At 37.2% G+C, this 15,769-nt stretch overlaps 1 protein-coding gene across 4 annotated transcripts in view; it reads right to left on the reverse strand.

The window, feature by feature from the left end:
* Positions 1-1,487: 1,487 nt before the first annotated feature.
* The window catches only part of CUL4A (cullin 4A), a 40,870-nt gene continuing 26,588 nt past the window's right edge, over positions 1,488-15,769 (reverse strand). For 3 of the 4 annotated variants that reach the window (XM_055801145.1, XM_055801143.1, XM_055801146.1), the window contains 8 exons: positions 15,181-15,291; positions 14,764-14,849; positions 13,654-13,761; positions 12,352-12,465; positions 11,058-11,163; positions 4,374-4,546; positions 3,386-3,538; positions 1,488-3,104 (listed from right to left, as the gene is read on the reverse strand). In XM_055801145.1, the coding sequence (XP_055657120.1) occupies positions 3,009-3,104; positions 3,386-3,538; positions 4,374-4,546; positions 11,058-11,163; positions 12,352-12,465; positions 13,654-13,761; positions 14,764-14,849; positions 15,181-15,291 (947 nt within the window). In that variant the 3' untranslated portion in view covers positions 1,488-3,008. The remainder of the gene's footprint in view (positions 3,105-3,385; positions 3,539-4,373; positions 4,547-11,057; positions 11,164-12,351; positions 12,466-13,653; positions 13,762-14,763; positions 14,850-15,180; positions 15,292-15,769) is intronic. The other variant, XM_055801144.1, reaches the window with a different exon arrangement.

The following is a 15,769-nucleotide window of genomic DNA, read 5'->3' on the forward strand; positions in this document are numbered from 1 at the left end:
AGACACAAGGGTCTCATCTTTCTCGGGAAACCATCACACTGAGAAACCCCCCTTCTTAACGTGACGCTTGGGAAGCACCTGCAGGCCAGCTGCCAGCCTGCATTCTCACACGTGCTTTCCCTCAGGAAATGCTGTGCTAGATGACAAGGCGTCACGTTTAGGAAAATTGCTTTTTAAATTCATGTAACTTATGTCTGGATGAGTTACCTGAATGCTTTAAGTTAAACTGAATTAAATGGGAAAGTTTCAAGTGAAACTGGCAGGTTTTGGTAAGATTGGAGAGCCCCCACCTGTATCCCAGGTTCCTGCTGTTATTTTTGTCATTCCAGAGAAGCTGCTATACGATTCGTTTTGAGGATGCTGAATTGCCAAGATCCAGGTTTCCAAGACATCTTCTGAACACAGACGTGCTCCAGAAGGATGTGTTACTTTGCTGCAGCTTGATGTCTTCCAACACTGGATGATCTTCCAAGAAAAAACGTTTAGCGACCTCTGCCCTGTGGCACAGATATACTCTGGGGGAAACGTGAACCCAAACAACTGGCATCAAAACAACAGCTGGCTGAGACTGGATGCTCAGCCACCTTCTGTCACCAGCTGTTAAAAAGCAGTGAAATGCAGCTGTTTTGCTACGAAGAAGTGAGTACCATGCTGACTAATAAACTCATTGCTTACCTGTTTGGTTCAGCACATTCAAAATCCCAGGACGAGAGATGTGAGGAAATCAAATTAAAAATGAGGACCAGAGTGTCACGATCACCTGGCCTGTCAGTCTCTCCCATAGCTTTTGAACCTCCAAAGCCACTTTCAGACCAATTTGGAAGAGTAAAAATCTTCCGAGATAATGACATTCTCTGTAGGTTTTGGGGAGGTAAGGGGATGGGGGGAGATCAGCAGCTGGATAAAGAAGAACAAAACCAATGCTCCCATAAGCAGAAAGGCAGAACTGAGCAGACACCCTCTGCAGTACTGCTGCTGGAGGTTATCTGAGGGGGATGATGCAGCAGGGGACCAAGGGCATACATCACAGAAAGACAGGCTTTGTTATTTCCACCGCTCACGGGACAGCTCATTTTTAATTGCTATAACAGAGTAATTTGGCCAGAGTTCTAGTCTATGGCAATTAGGAAAACCTGCACATCTCAGCACTTTCAATCAATTAACATTACTTCATAAGGCAGAACCATTTCAATCATCTTCAGGATAACACCACTTGTTTTTCAACCATTGTTTAAAACCACTGAACCAGGAAGCTGGGGTTCAGAAAGGGAAGGCAGTACAGTGACTGCTTGGTATCAGTTACCGCATACTGCTGCCAACTTTCTGTGTGGATAAAGTCGCTGGCCATTACATTTCTGTGAGGCACATACTTGGTTTTGTTTTAAAAGTCTAGTGAATTACAAGGTGGATTATATAATTAACACTAAAGAACAAACTGCACAAATAAACTGAAGTGCCACATTCTCACACAGGCTAAGAAATTAATATTTAATACGCATCAAAGATTTTATTTGCATTAACTGAAGAGTCAAATATTAAAATAAGTCTACATTAAATTACAGTATTAAATATGCTTTAAATACAACAAACTAAACGTTCAGTTTCTAAACAGAAAGGGAACAAAAATAATTCAGAAAAATGCAATACAATTAATGACACCAGATGACAGAATAAGGACTTTAATATGTAAATCCAAGAGATGTCAACTCTTAGCAACGTTTACTTTAAGAAGAGGTGGTAGCCTTTTAATTGATGCACAAACCCCACGTTACATAAACTTATTAAGGTATGCCTCAAGAAAATATTGCTCAGTTAAATTTTCATTTATGCCACAATCAAAACTCCTTTGGTAGCTCTTTTTCAGAATGAAACACACCAGTATGCAAATCTGGAAAATAAGAAGTCTTGTAAGTATTCCCACAAAAGGTATCTTCCTTATAGTTACAATTATCTAACAGATCTACAGTGTCTTTCATTCTTTAAGTCAAATCAACTTACATATTATATACAATATGTAACAAAGTACTAACAAAATCCTTAGTCTTTCAAGACAAAAAATCTATGCTTTCACAATATTGAGACCATAAAAGTATTTTTTTAAAAAAAGGTTTTGTTTCTTAAAGTGGAGCACGCTGTACAGTAGGTTCCCTGTATGTTATTTTCAAGGCAAAACTAAATGTTACGGCAATTACATCAACAGTGATAAACACCAGTTGCCCTAAAATGAGGTAGGGCCTCTGACTCAGATCTAGTCTTTGCCACCCAAGCCAGCAGAAGTAGTAATAACACAATATCCGTATCTTAGCTAAATAATCCAACAACTCACTACACACATGAATGCAGTTGTCCTCTTGGCACTTCAAGGATCGCACTTCAAAACCTGATTTACCCAAACCAGACTGAAGTTCATAATAATTTGAAAGGAAATTAACTGAACACAAGTTTGAGGGTTTTCATGGTGCATAACTTCAAAAATTCAGTGTATTTCAACAACACTGCTTGTACGTAAGTGTTCATCAATTAAGGGTTTTTAAAAAGTTACCCAAGTTGTCACTGTAGCTAAAGAATGCAGCATATAGGGTCTTTATGGATGCAGTTAGGAACACATAACTGAAGAAAACAGACTTGCATCCATCACAGAAGTATTTCTCAACACAGGTAATTTTACATTTCCATTCAACTTCAATGACACTGTTAAACAAAACTGTAAAACTAAATTTTGAAGAACCCAAAAGAACAAAAGAGTAACTAAAAGAAATAAAACCATGACGTTTAACAGCAGTAAGGAGTCTTGACAAGGATGATCAATTAACATGTCATTTTGCTTCTTTTCCACAGCAGTGCATGCAGCTGGTTGAATAATACACGTCAACCTGAAATCTGCTAAAAGGAAAGTCTGGAACAGCATAGGTATTTGGTGTCCTGAAGATATATGTGGATGATTGTGGGTTTTATGTTTTGGGTTTGGTTGTTTGTTTTTTTTTTTAAATAAAAGTATTTATTTTCCGTTATGCAACATAGTGGTACTGATTTGGGTTATCTTTGTCTCTCTCCATATAGTCTCTGTCAATGAGAGATTCAATCCTCTTTTTCAAGTCTCCAGGCTACAAGAAAAGATGAGTGTAATAGTTAGTAATATAAATGCAAATATATTTTTCTTTAAAAAATAGGACTGCTAACAGCTACATAAGAAAATGCACCACAGTAAATATCTAAATATAATTTCCTACTGATACTCTGACTCATTTCTGTTCACACACATTTTAATACCTTAATCTTTGGATTTGATTCGGGCATCTTTTACATTTTTTACTCTTATGGTCAAGCTAATACTACGTATATTTTTAGATAATCCTAGGATGCTTTGAAAAACAAGATCAGTTACCTTTACGGGAAATTTCAGTTGATTATACAATTCAGAAACAAGGAGATTATGACCAAGAGTCTTTCTCATCTTCATTATTCGTACAATAGCAGCATCAATCTGATACTGCCTGTCTTGAAACACTCTTTCGGTTGTGCTGACCTGTTCCTCAACCTAAAGAACAATACAACACCACAAATTTTATCACTTTTTATTGCTATTTTTTTATCAATTATATTTCCATAGTTAATCTTTACATTTTTAAGACAGATGCAGGCATTACTACATACTAAGAGCTAAGTGATTCTGAAGTGTACTGCTAAAGCAAGCCAAAGATAAAATTAAGGATAATGTAAAGAAAAAAATAATGTACCTCTTACTTTAAATCTATTTGATAAATTTAACTTAAACACTCACTTCAGATTTTTGAGAGAACATGTAAGAGTTTGAAAGCCCAAATACAGTAGTCTTTTTTTATCAAACTCATCAACTCCAATTTGACTTCTTAAGGATTTTGAAATGCAAAGGCAAAAAGGAAACAAGTCAATGTTAATTAAAACATGTCACCTTGTGTCAAGCATTGGGGTTCAGATATAACAAAGATATCCACTGCAAAACCAGCAACAACCCTGACTTTAGTAACTCTCTTACCCACTAAATAAAGAAGTGACATGGTGACATTTGATTTATGAGTTCAATATAGCACCAACACTTCAGACATACCACAGAAACGTTTAAGGTGGACTGAAACAGCTACAAAATCCAATCAGTTTAATATACAGGCATTTAAATTTGCAAGCACATGAAGGAACATAAGTTCTTTTGATTTCAGTGAGTTTTAAAATCTTTATTGCCTCTGCGAGTCATCCTGACTACCAAAAAAATTAAATATCTGTTTCCTTTCTCCATATACAAAAACTACAAGAGGAAATGCAGAGATTCTGTCTCTCCATGTGGGATATGTACATAAACAATTAACATAAACAGAATGCAAAAAATAAATACGTACTGTTTCTTTCATTTGGATTTGGTTGATCTTTATTCTAAACAATTTATGTTTGAAATCACCGTTAAAGATGAATTTATCTCCATCTTCTACATCTTTGCCCTTTGGATTTTTAATCAATACTCGTGCTTTTCCACAAGCTAAAGACTGCAAGGTTCTTCTTAATTCACTGTCCTCTGTGAAGAAGTATGGGAGAAACAGAACAAAACATTAACATGAAGAGTTTCATGTCATTAATCTAGAAATACAATTAAGAAGTTACTGGTTTCATGTTAATACCTTCTTCCAGCTAAGTTCCCATTAGGTTATACCTCACAGTCATCAAGCTTGGTCTTACATCTTTCACAGATAAGTGCTGATAGCATGCACAGAACTGTACATCAGGAAGATGGACTTGGGCTCATCCCAGTGAGCTTTCCATCCAGAAGTAGTTTCAGAAAAGATTTCATATTAACGTGAACCTGGGTTTATTGATTTAGTATTGTTTAGTAGTAATGGGACTTCAGAAGAAAAAACCCCAACAGTTCATGACAAGAAACCAAAGACACCCATTTTATGATTTCATCACTATTTTTAACACAAACCAGACAATATATGATAAAATAAAAGCACAGAAGTCTAAATTGATAGGATGATGTTTTGTAGAGCCGACAGCTATTACAGTCACAAACTTGCCCCCTAACAGGAAAGTAGCAGAAATAAGTGGTTGAGGAAAATTTTACCTAGTAAGATTTAGAGCTAAAAGCATTTGAACAAGTAGATAAAATGAAGTCTAAAACAAATATTAATTCTAATAATTATGTCGCAAAGTCTTGTATCAAGATTTTGCATGAAGACAGCCTCTGCAGTCTCTAGAATACTTTTATTCACGATATAAAATTATCACCAAATGTGTTGGATCTCCTGAAAAGAGTTTTAGTCTAAATAATGAAAGAAAGAAATTGCAATCCAGTGCTAAAGTGCAGTGTAGCAAAGGATTAACACTATTATTATTTCTAAAATATTTCCAACTTTCACAGAGTGACCTTTTCTTTTTTTTAAACTTCCAGCTGTTCTATGATTACTGAAAAAAAACCCTTTAAACCACACCGACTAAATAGGCATTTATGATGTTTCACACTTTTTGGGTGCTTCACCTGCAGTAAATGTAGATTGTTGACTTGCATTTTTGTCCAAACACAAGGATGCTGTTGAAAACAGTCAGCATGCTTTGGAGCTTTGCTTCTGCCTTGCATGCAAAGTCACAGGTTACAGTATGCCAAAGGGAAGGAATCTGCAATTACTTATCACTGAAGTAAAAGTAGAAACTACAGCTCCTAGAGGCTTTCTTGATAATGAGAAAGGCAGGTAAAAACATGGAGCCTATTTGGACAACACATCTCTGTTACCAAAGACAAAGTAGCCATTATTTCTCTGAGTGACAGTTTATGCATTTTCTAACTGTACTAATGTACAGGGACAGTCTCAGCTTTAAAAGAGACGGGTGATAATTTATTGTAACAGTGATTGGAAAACACAAGTTCCAACTATGGCCAGTTAATGCAAAGACAATGATATTGTAAATGGGCAGAAAAAATCCACGTGCTATTTTATTTGGGTTTTTTTTTAGTAATGCAGTAATTGCCCATGAGGTACTCTTATACTTAGCATGTGGAAAATGGCAATGGAATATCAAGATACAATAGACAAAGTCTGAAATGCCTGTAGAGACCAGCTGTCCAAGCTGTTTCAGTACCCAGGGGTTTTGATATCCAGATGCCCACTTACTTTTTAAATTGCAAGACATTTACAAAACTAACTCATAATACTGTAAATACAACAGTGTAGCTAATACTGAAGCTGCATAAGTAGTAAGTGTCTGGACAGCAGAACCACAGAATACATATTCTACAGAGCTGAACATGATCTAAGTAGATAATGAATATATGATAGACTTACTAAAGAACTGGAACTCTGGACATGGCTGTCCTACTCTGCCAAGTGCAGGACCGAACACAAATTTCTAACTTTTATTTTGTGAAAGCACTTGTTTAAGCAACTAAAAGTTTTAAGTCATACTATTTTACTGGTTGCTGCCATACCGACTGGTCATTTCTTTGTTGACATCAGTATAGTTCTTGCATGAAACAAACAAATATTTATCTGACTGGCCCTATCTTCCACTGTAGTCCACAAGGGAGTTGAGCAGACGTGGCCAACAGACCTGAGGAAGCCCCCCTGAAGCACCATTAAAGCTGCTTCAACAGGAGAAGGGAGAGTACCGAAGTTGCCAAACAGCTTTTTATAGCGCTGGAAAATCCTACGTGCTTTGCACCTCATTCCAGTACATTATTCATTATGCTTATATAGTAAGAGGTCCACAGAATATAACTTACGATCCCCTTTATGGTGTTCTCCATTAAAAATAAACGTACATGCAGGAAATTGGGGGTGACTACTGGAGTTGATTTGATATTTGAGAATTAGTGCTTTAGGGTCTGCCATTAATCTTAGGCAGTTAACTCTGTTTCAGTTGAGAACAACTACATGGTATGTTATACGGATCAGATCAAAAATGCTTGCCTCACCCAGCATGGGTTTTTTGACTTGGCTAGTAAGAGACGGAGAATGTAAAAGGTGCTGGAATTCTTGTGCTGTGAGAGCTGGTGAATTCACTATTCAGTCTCTAAGCCATTCATAATTCCACAGACTATTGTATTTCCTCCTTTTTACCCCTCTCCAAATTATCATGCCCCAATTTAAGAAATGAACTCTTCACCCTCTGCATGGGAACTGTTATACACCTGCTGTATTTCTTCTCATCTTTCTTTGTCCTTACCTAATTGTACTATACATCTGTAGTATATAACCTGAAGTTTATGAAGTATCTAAACAAAAGTACAAACAAAGCATGATGGTGCTTTCAGCTTTGTTCTCAGTAACTTCCCCAGAAGTTACCAGCATGCTGTTTGCCCTTCTGATCACTGATGAACTTGCAGTTGCTGTTTTCAGGGAACACAATGACTGCACAACTTAATTCCTGTCACACCTAACAAATGCAATCTCTGACGAGTGGGTAAGGTTATTCCTCCTGCCACCCCACCCCCACCCCCCCTTGATATATTTATATTCATCAGCAATGGGTGCCACTTGATCTCCTAATTGTTCAACAGTGTAAGATCCTTTTATAACTTTTTTTTTTTTTTTTTTTTTTTTTTACATTTCGGATTTTACCTTCCTAAGGAATCTGTATCAAATTCTGTCACATCGTTATTCATCTTCTTCAGATCATTAATAGCCACGTGGAATAATACCTGGGGGTCCCAAATAAGAGCTTCCTTTCAGTATGAAAGCTGCCCATTCATTACTACCTTTGTGGTTTTCTGTCTTTTAATCAATTGTTCACCCCTAAGAGGAACTTCCCTCTTAAGCCATGAAAATGTAGTTTATTTTAGAGTTTGTGAGGAGCTCTTATCAAGAATTTTTAAAAAGCTAAGTGCACAATCATATGCTTGCTGACTCTCTCAAAGAATTGGAAAGGAAAATCACGCATCACATAAATCATGCTTGTTCTTCCCTAATACACACTTATCCATGGGCATAACAATTCTGTTCTTCCCAGTACAGACCTGCTACCCTGCAGTAATCTACAGAATTACCCCATGAATGTTAAAAAAAAAAAAAAAAAGGAAGAAGTAAAGTTTAGCGTTGCTCTTGTCAAGCTTATAGCAAGGCTCACTTAAGTTATAATCTAGACAGAATCCTGTAAAACTTCAGGGTGAATACTATTCAGTTGGCAGTCATCTAATTTACTGATTTACTCATCTGTTCCAAACCCTTTAATGACACTTCAGCTTGCAATATTTTATTCTGCCCTATGGCATGTACATGGGCCTCTGAACTCTTCTACAGTGAACACCAGTATGCAAAGACTGGGTAACACCTCATAACAGGGTCTCAACATAAACACATGCTAATTAACTAAAAACTGCACAAGGCTTCCACCACCTCCTGGAAAGAGCTGGCACATGTGAACACCAAAAGTAAAGCAAGTGGTTAGGGCAAATTCTTCAGTTGGGAAGTTCAGTATTCCTTTCGATGTTTAGTTTAGAACTGAAGAACAGGCATCCTGGGTCAGAAGGTCCATCTAGCCCAGCATCCTGTCTCCACCAGTGGCCACAAGCAGGTGAGCATAGGGCAGCACGTAAAAGCAAAGCTAATATAGCTCCACACTTCCCTGCTCTTCCTCCTTTCCTCTCATCCTACTGCTCTCTATGTCTCCAGTCGCTTAGGACTCATGGACTTCCTAAGCTAGAGGTGTTTTTTAATGTGTTGAGAAACCTTTAGTGCTTTGCTCTTCCCTGAACCTGTTTCCTTGAATTCTGTAAACTTCCAGCTTTTACAACATGCTGTTTAGTTTTCACCACCATGTGCTCATTTTGGTTTTCTACCCCACCCCCCACCCCCTTTTTTTTTTTAGTAAGAAAACAAATCGTTATTCAGAGATTTCTACTTACCTTTTGGTCTTTTAGTTTAGTCCTAGCATATACAACTGTTCTTTCTAAAGAAGCTGTCCCATGTCTTTCATCTTTATTCCCATTCTCTGAACTCTTCTTGGATCCACTATTATCTTTAGATAGTGGAGGGAGAAGTCTGAGAAACCCTACAGTCTTTATTAAAGTGTGCCAGCAATTTCACTCCTTTTGAATTTAGATGGAGCCCACCTTTCTTGTACAGGTTCCCCGTTTCAAAGGCTTTCCTACTTTCTAATAAATCTAGACCCTCTTCCATATGTCATTTTTTTCAAGCATACATTGCAATTCTGTCCGTCTAGTCCTGCACATGGTGTTTAGAACATTTAGAAGCAGTTTCTATGGCAACCCTAACACCCAGGTTTTGCCCTCCAGAATTTCTACCACATCCTTTGTGGTACATTATTTGTACCCATGAGCCAGGACCTCTGGCTCATCTGGGGTGGTCTCTGAGATTCTGGCTGTCAAGCACCTCTGCACTCAGCTGTCAATTCACCAAACAGCTGCATCACAAATGCAGCTCCTTTTTTCTAATAAGTGAATCACTGTTCTTTTCCAGCTAGCCAGGATACCAGCTTTTGGCAGGGTACCACTGCACAAGAGGGTCAACCATGTAGCAGGAGAAAGGAAGGGCACAGTGTGGGATCTATTTCTGACATCATTTCTAGCCATACGTTTCCCCTTCTTTAGAAGTAGGGAGACTGCTAGGTGGGAATGGGAGTTCTCTAAAGCAGCTCCAAAAGCCTCATGTAAGTAGAGCCTGGGAAGACAGAGATTTCATGTCAGCGATCCTGGCCCCATGGGAACCCAGTGGACCATAAACTGTCCTCATTACCTGTGCTCCTATAGCATTTCCCCACAGAGGAAAGAAACACAGACATGCCACTCGGTGCAATGACATAATGTAATATAGGTAGCTCCCAACCATCAATTCTAGCCAGCTGCCTTAAGAACAGTCCATTGAAATCCTTTTGATTGTGCTATAATCAATGGATTTCCATGCAGCAGATTTTATCTGTTGCTGTCAGGCAGCCAGAATGCAAGCTCTGAGGTACAGCAATACAAGATGACAGAGCAGGATCTGGATCAGGCTTGTGTGAACTTAATGTTTGTTCTGTAACCACTGTACTCTGACCTAATGAGCCTCTCTGGACTATCGTGATGCTTATCTTTCACACCGGCATGAGTTTTCTTCAGCTCCTTTAGCATTAATGGAGTAGATGACTAAGCAACTTGAAGCATTGAGGCTGAGAAGCTGGAGCACCCAGGCTGTACTCCCTTCTGCAATGCATCATTCTGAACCACAGGGACTCTTGACATCACCTTTTTACAGTATTTTAGTACTTATGGGTTCAAATATTCTTTCAGCAGTTGCTGTATTGAGTTGATCTTAAGATCCAACATGTGAAGGGCTACTGGGTACGACCTGCTGGTTGATGCAGAAGTTCCAGAGAGTAGAGATGACAGCATTATCATTTTTAATGCCAATGGCTGTATCTCAAGAAAGTGTAAAAACTCAGAAAAAAAAAAAAAGTCACCCAAGAGCATAAAACACAGAAGGCAGATATTGCAGATGGTTAAAAAGAAAACTATACTTGTCTTCAGCCTTCTTTGTCCTTCCTGCCTTCAGGTTTCAAGTGCAGAGGCAGACAGCTACAAAGTATACACCCTATAGGACACTGCTTCTCTTAACAGATCAGACCTATTGTGAACAGGGCATTCCAGCAACAGTAATGGAAAACGGGTGAGCAAGCTCTCCAAACAGTTCAATTGAAAATACTTTCTTGAATTACCCCAAAACGACAACATTCTACAACAGATCATTTTCAAAATGTAGTATTTGAAACTGTAATGGAACAAAAATAATCAGTACATACAACAGTCTTTATCACCGCTTGAATTTTAAGAATGCAATGATACAGTTTATAAATGTAATAGGTTAGTAGTACCATACACTACACAGCTCTTACTACTAATGTTGTGAAGCATCTATTTTATCTACACTAGGAAGTACCAACAGTGTGTTTTCCTCATCTCTTTTGGTGTCTACATATTATTGGCTCAAGTGTTTCCTAGTGATCATGGCAAATTTCTTAAAATTAGGCCTTTACATACCAAATCATAATTGGCAATTACTCTATGAATAAATTTAGGAATCAAAAAGTATTCTTCCTACCTACACCAGTGGCCATTTTAATTTCTTCAAAACCAAATTCATCTCCTTCATTAAACATAAGCAACACTAACGTCTGAAAGAGCGATACTTGAAACTCTTTCTTTCCCTAAAAAAGAAATATCAAATAATTAGAAGTTATATTCAGAGCATTTTCTATTATATCCCCCAAATCTGACAAGTTACAGAAGCTATACATTCTTTTTTCTATTTCTAGAAGAGATGTGCATTCTAGAACGCCTAGCACACAGCACAATCTGCCTGAATACAGTATCGAGGAAACACGATATTTTAAAACCTTGTTTTGCTCCTTCAACAGCAGCAATACAGCACAGAGCAGAAGCTCATTAGAATGGCCTTGTATTTATCTCACATAATTCACTTCATTTTAATTACAATTTATGAAACTCTGCATTTGCCACCATCAACAGCAAATCTCTTCATACTTCACCCAAGTTTTCATTTTATAGAGATGAGCAAACTAATACAAAAGAAATCTTGGCATTGGATCAAATACAAAAGAAGCAAAAGATAATTTTGGTTTACTATGATACAGAGTGACAGCATTATCAGTAGCACAATGTTTGTATAAACAAACAGGCAATGGAAAGGAAATAACTCAAAACTCTTCAGACAGTTGTACACACTTCTGTCAATCGACAACTACAGACCTGTCCATCTTACTGTTACAAAATGTCTAAACGTCTAAGTTTCATAGACACAATGAATTAGTAAAAGAATTAGAGGGTTTTTGTCTTTGCTCTGGCTCAATGGAGCTGCATTATTAGCAAGGCAAGACATTCCATGAGACAAAACAAAACCACATTAAGAAACAACATGATTATTTAAGACTTAAATAATTGAACAAGCATTTAAATTTTAACCAGTCATTACATGACTAACACCCTTCAGTCTCTTTTTGTATCAGTGAAGAATACTAAAAGCGTCACCAGTACTTCTATGATCAGAACAATTTCATATTAAAAAGATGCTGTGCTCTTTATCTTTCCTAAATTTCCTGCTCTATTACAACTTATTTTATTTGAATGAGCAACAATTCCTATAAAATGAATACAAATGTTACCAAAAGGTATCATATGGTTGCCTTCCGTTAGCTAGATAGTATTTCAGTTTAATTATAAAAAGCCTACTTCCTACACAAAACAACAGTATGAATTGTGATTGTTCCTCCACAAAAATGTTACTGATTTTATAAAAAATACAATACATGACTAGATTCCAAATAACTGACTTGAGTTTTAACCCAACAGACTAAGTATTAAACAAGCAAACTCACTTCCTTAAATTCCGCCTTTAGGACAGCATGCCCTAAAGTGGTCTGCCACTGAAGCTTTCGACCACTGTGTTTTCCCAGGTAAAAGGTTTTAAATACCTCTTGAAGCTTTATCATCTGTAGAGCAAAGAGAAAAACAGTTATTAGTGTTATATCAGTGCAGTGATGCTGGATAATTTCACACATGTAATTTCCTTGTTCTTCTCAACAATGTTTCGTAAAGAAGTGGTTCTACGTGAAAAACTGATCCACAGAGTAAAATTCTGCTTCCAAGTACACTGGTACTATTACACACAAAAGAATGTCTCAATTCAAAAATAAGTTTTTCATTTGCCTTTTTTAAAATCTTTTTTTGTTTGTTTGTTTTAAATAAAAGTAAAATAAACCCCCTGTAAAGGGTTTTAAACTTCAAAAATAAGTATTAGTTTTGTCCTGGACTTTGAATCTGACCAAGAAGTCACCAGACAAAAAACATCGATCTCACATTTATACACTGACTATTACCATCTGCTCCCAAGTTCTTTCTTTAGTTTGTTCTACACAGATTTAAGTTTGATTGCAGTACTTTATAGAGGTTTTTACCCCTCCATCTTCACGATGCGTTGCTCAGGTTGGCTCCTTCTCAAGCAGTTTGCTACAGAGGGAAAGATGTCACAGGAGCAACACAAAAGCTTGCACATCTGAACTGAACGGGAACTACGCTACCATCTCTGAAGTGCTTCCCACGTTTCAGATCAAGCAAGGTATTGGAGGAAACAGGACTTCCGACTATGTATTTTAACTTAAATTGCTACTGATAGGAGCTTTGCAAAAATCTCTCAACTTGGAAGCAATCTTTTTTCAGGCAAAGGCCATTTACATGCAGGGACTAGTTTTGTGTAACATACTACAGGGAACAGAGGAAGGATCTTACGAAAAAAAAGAATGTGCAGTAACATTAACTACTGGCTAGATCAAAGTGCCTAAGCAACGCAGTTAAAGATTGACTAAATTAAAGTGAACTGTCCAGTTTAAACTTCTAAGTGCTTAACTGCAATGCTAAGTAGGACCCTGATTTTATTTTAATACTGATTTTACATTATTATTTAAAAGGGAAAAAAACCCACATGACATGAAGCAATCATCTGAAAAAAGTGGACTTTATCCATGACATTTTATTTTTTCCAATTTTGGAATCTTGAAAATGAGATAAACTCCTTAAATATCTAGCAGAAAAACATTAGAAGAAGGGCATTAATTCACCCTATGAAAGTGATTATGATTCCACTTTGTAAAGTAAAAATTTAGAAGAATATAATCACTAACCTCTGAATTTAAGTGGACTTCCATAGGTGTATAAGTTGGCCAATATCCCATAGTTAATATATTTACTGTCAGGTCTATATTTCCTGGGTCACTTTGGTTCTGCATATACTAAAATACAAGCAAAAAATCATTCAAGTATACTGTCTACATGCAAATTAGAAAATAGATACACTTAAATCAGAAATTTAAAATTAGTATAACAATGAAAAAATTCTAGAGGCCACATCCTTGGTTAGGCATGCTCTACAAGGATTCTGAATGACTCCCCCCCTCCCCAGTTTCAAAACACAAGTGTTTGGAAGTAAAAAGAAAAGAACAACATGCCTTGAAGTATCCTAGACCATCATCTGTACAGGGTATTAAGGTCAAAGGAACTTTATAATCACATGCAAATAAAGCAAAAGAAAAGCTTTTGATCAGAAGCCAGGGCAAAAACTGTAAGATCAAAAGGATCCCCTGGGACTTCCACATCTGTCAGACAATTTTCATATAATTTGAGCACAGCATCAATCAAAACAGGCTGTACAGTCTGGGACAGTAAAGTCACTACAGTATTTTATTACAGAACCAGGTGTCCTAGGTATGATCTCTACCCCAGAATCCTGTCTTCAGTAAGGCCCCAAAACAGGTACCCAGGGAGAAGTGCAACAGGGTGAGCATATATAGCATTTCCTCTGAGCATCCCCTTGGTCACCAACTGGTTCAAAACTTTGGGGCTGAAACGTACATGGTTTCTGTGCACCTAGCAACCTTCAAGGAGTTTCTCTGGCATGGGTCATTCACAAAGAATTCATCAGCGCAGCAAGAGTTTACAGAATGAAGGGGTATAGACTTTAAAGGATGTCAGACAACTATATTATTGTGTGGTATTTAGACAGTAATTTACTTAAAAAGGAATCAAATAAAATGGTAAAATAAGATTACCTCTGAATAGATATACAATAAATAAATTCTGTTCTATAAATAGAACTATAAGTAGAGTCTGTTACTATGATCAGGACTTGCTCAAAAGCTGTTTTGTTTAATTTTAGCTTAATCCAAGGTGTAACACCATTGAGTGCTTCTCCATCATTACTTCAAATTTAGTACACAAACAGAAGCTGTACGTACCTGCTTAAACTGAACCATGACATCTTTTGACAGTTCCATGTCCTTGAACATGCCTTCCAGTTTGCTGGTAAAAGCAGCACCACATTCTGTCGCACAGATTAAAGCAAAGATCCCACAATTACAAAGAAGCACAGAGCAAGGTTTAACCTGAGACAGCTGAGTCGGGTTTGCCAGGTTACAAAGCACCCACAAACGTGTACATGTTTTAAGGATTTTGCTCCTCTGTAGGTACATTACATGAACCAGTCACGTATCTAAGAGGTCAACCCAATAGTTCTCACTGAGCACAATTAACGCTTTGGTATGCCCAGCTATTAATTGAAATCTGGCTTGTCACTTCTTAAAGCATGAGAAAATAAGGATTCCAATTTACATGCCAAAAAGTAATAAAAAATTAACACATCTCAAGACACTTACCATGTTTAAGCTTTGACAACATGGACTTCTCAGCATCTACTGATGCACTTTTTCCAACCAGCAGTCTTTTAGCCAAGTCCTTCTTATAAAATGCCTCAAACACATCTTTCCCTGCATGGAAATTGAAACAAAAATAAAATACAACTGAAACCATACATTCTGTTCCCATCATTGCACTTCAGGTTTGTGACCCAAACCTTCCTCAAGACATGCTGATCTGCAGAACAATATTCACTACACAACTGTGAAGAAAAACATGTAGACAACTTTTCTTTTTGTACTTTAATTATTTTCTTAACATCTTTTGCAAAGTTTTTACTTCTTTCTTCCCACCCCCTGCACATTGGCTGCCTTGTGTCTCCCATTGGATCAGCTGCAAACCACATGAAATTATTCTGGGATCCAAAAGAACATTCTCCCTCCAGTGGTTTGATTTATTAAAATTAAAAAAACCCCAACAACCAACCAACAAAAAGAAAAGAAAACCTGTTCCTATGTATTAAAGGAATATCCTTTAAAAGCCTACAGTGAAGAAAAACTGGCGTGTCTTCTCACTTGGTTTGCCAAGAGCCTTTTGAAATACAGAAGT

Source organism: Falco peregrinus, chromosome 4 (genome assembly GCF_023634155.1).
Source record: "Falco peregrinus isolate bFalPer1 chromosome 4, bFalPer1.pri, whole genome shotgun sequence".
Taxonomy (NCBI): Eukaryota; Metazoa; Chordata; class Aves; order Falconiformes; family Falconidae; genus Falco; species Falco peregrinus.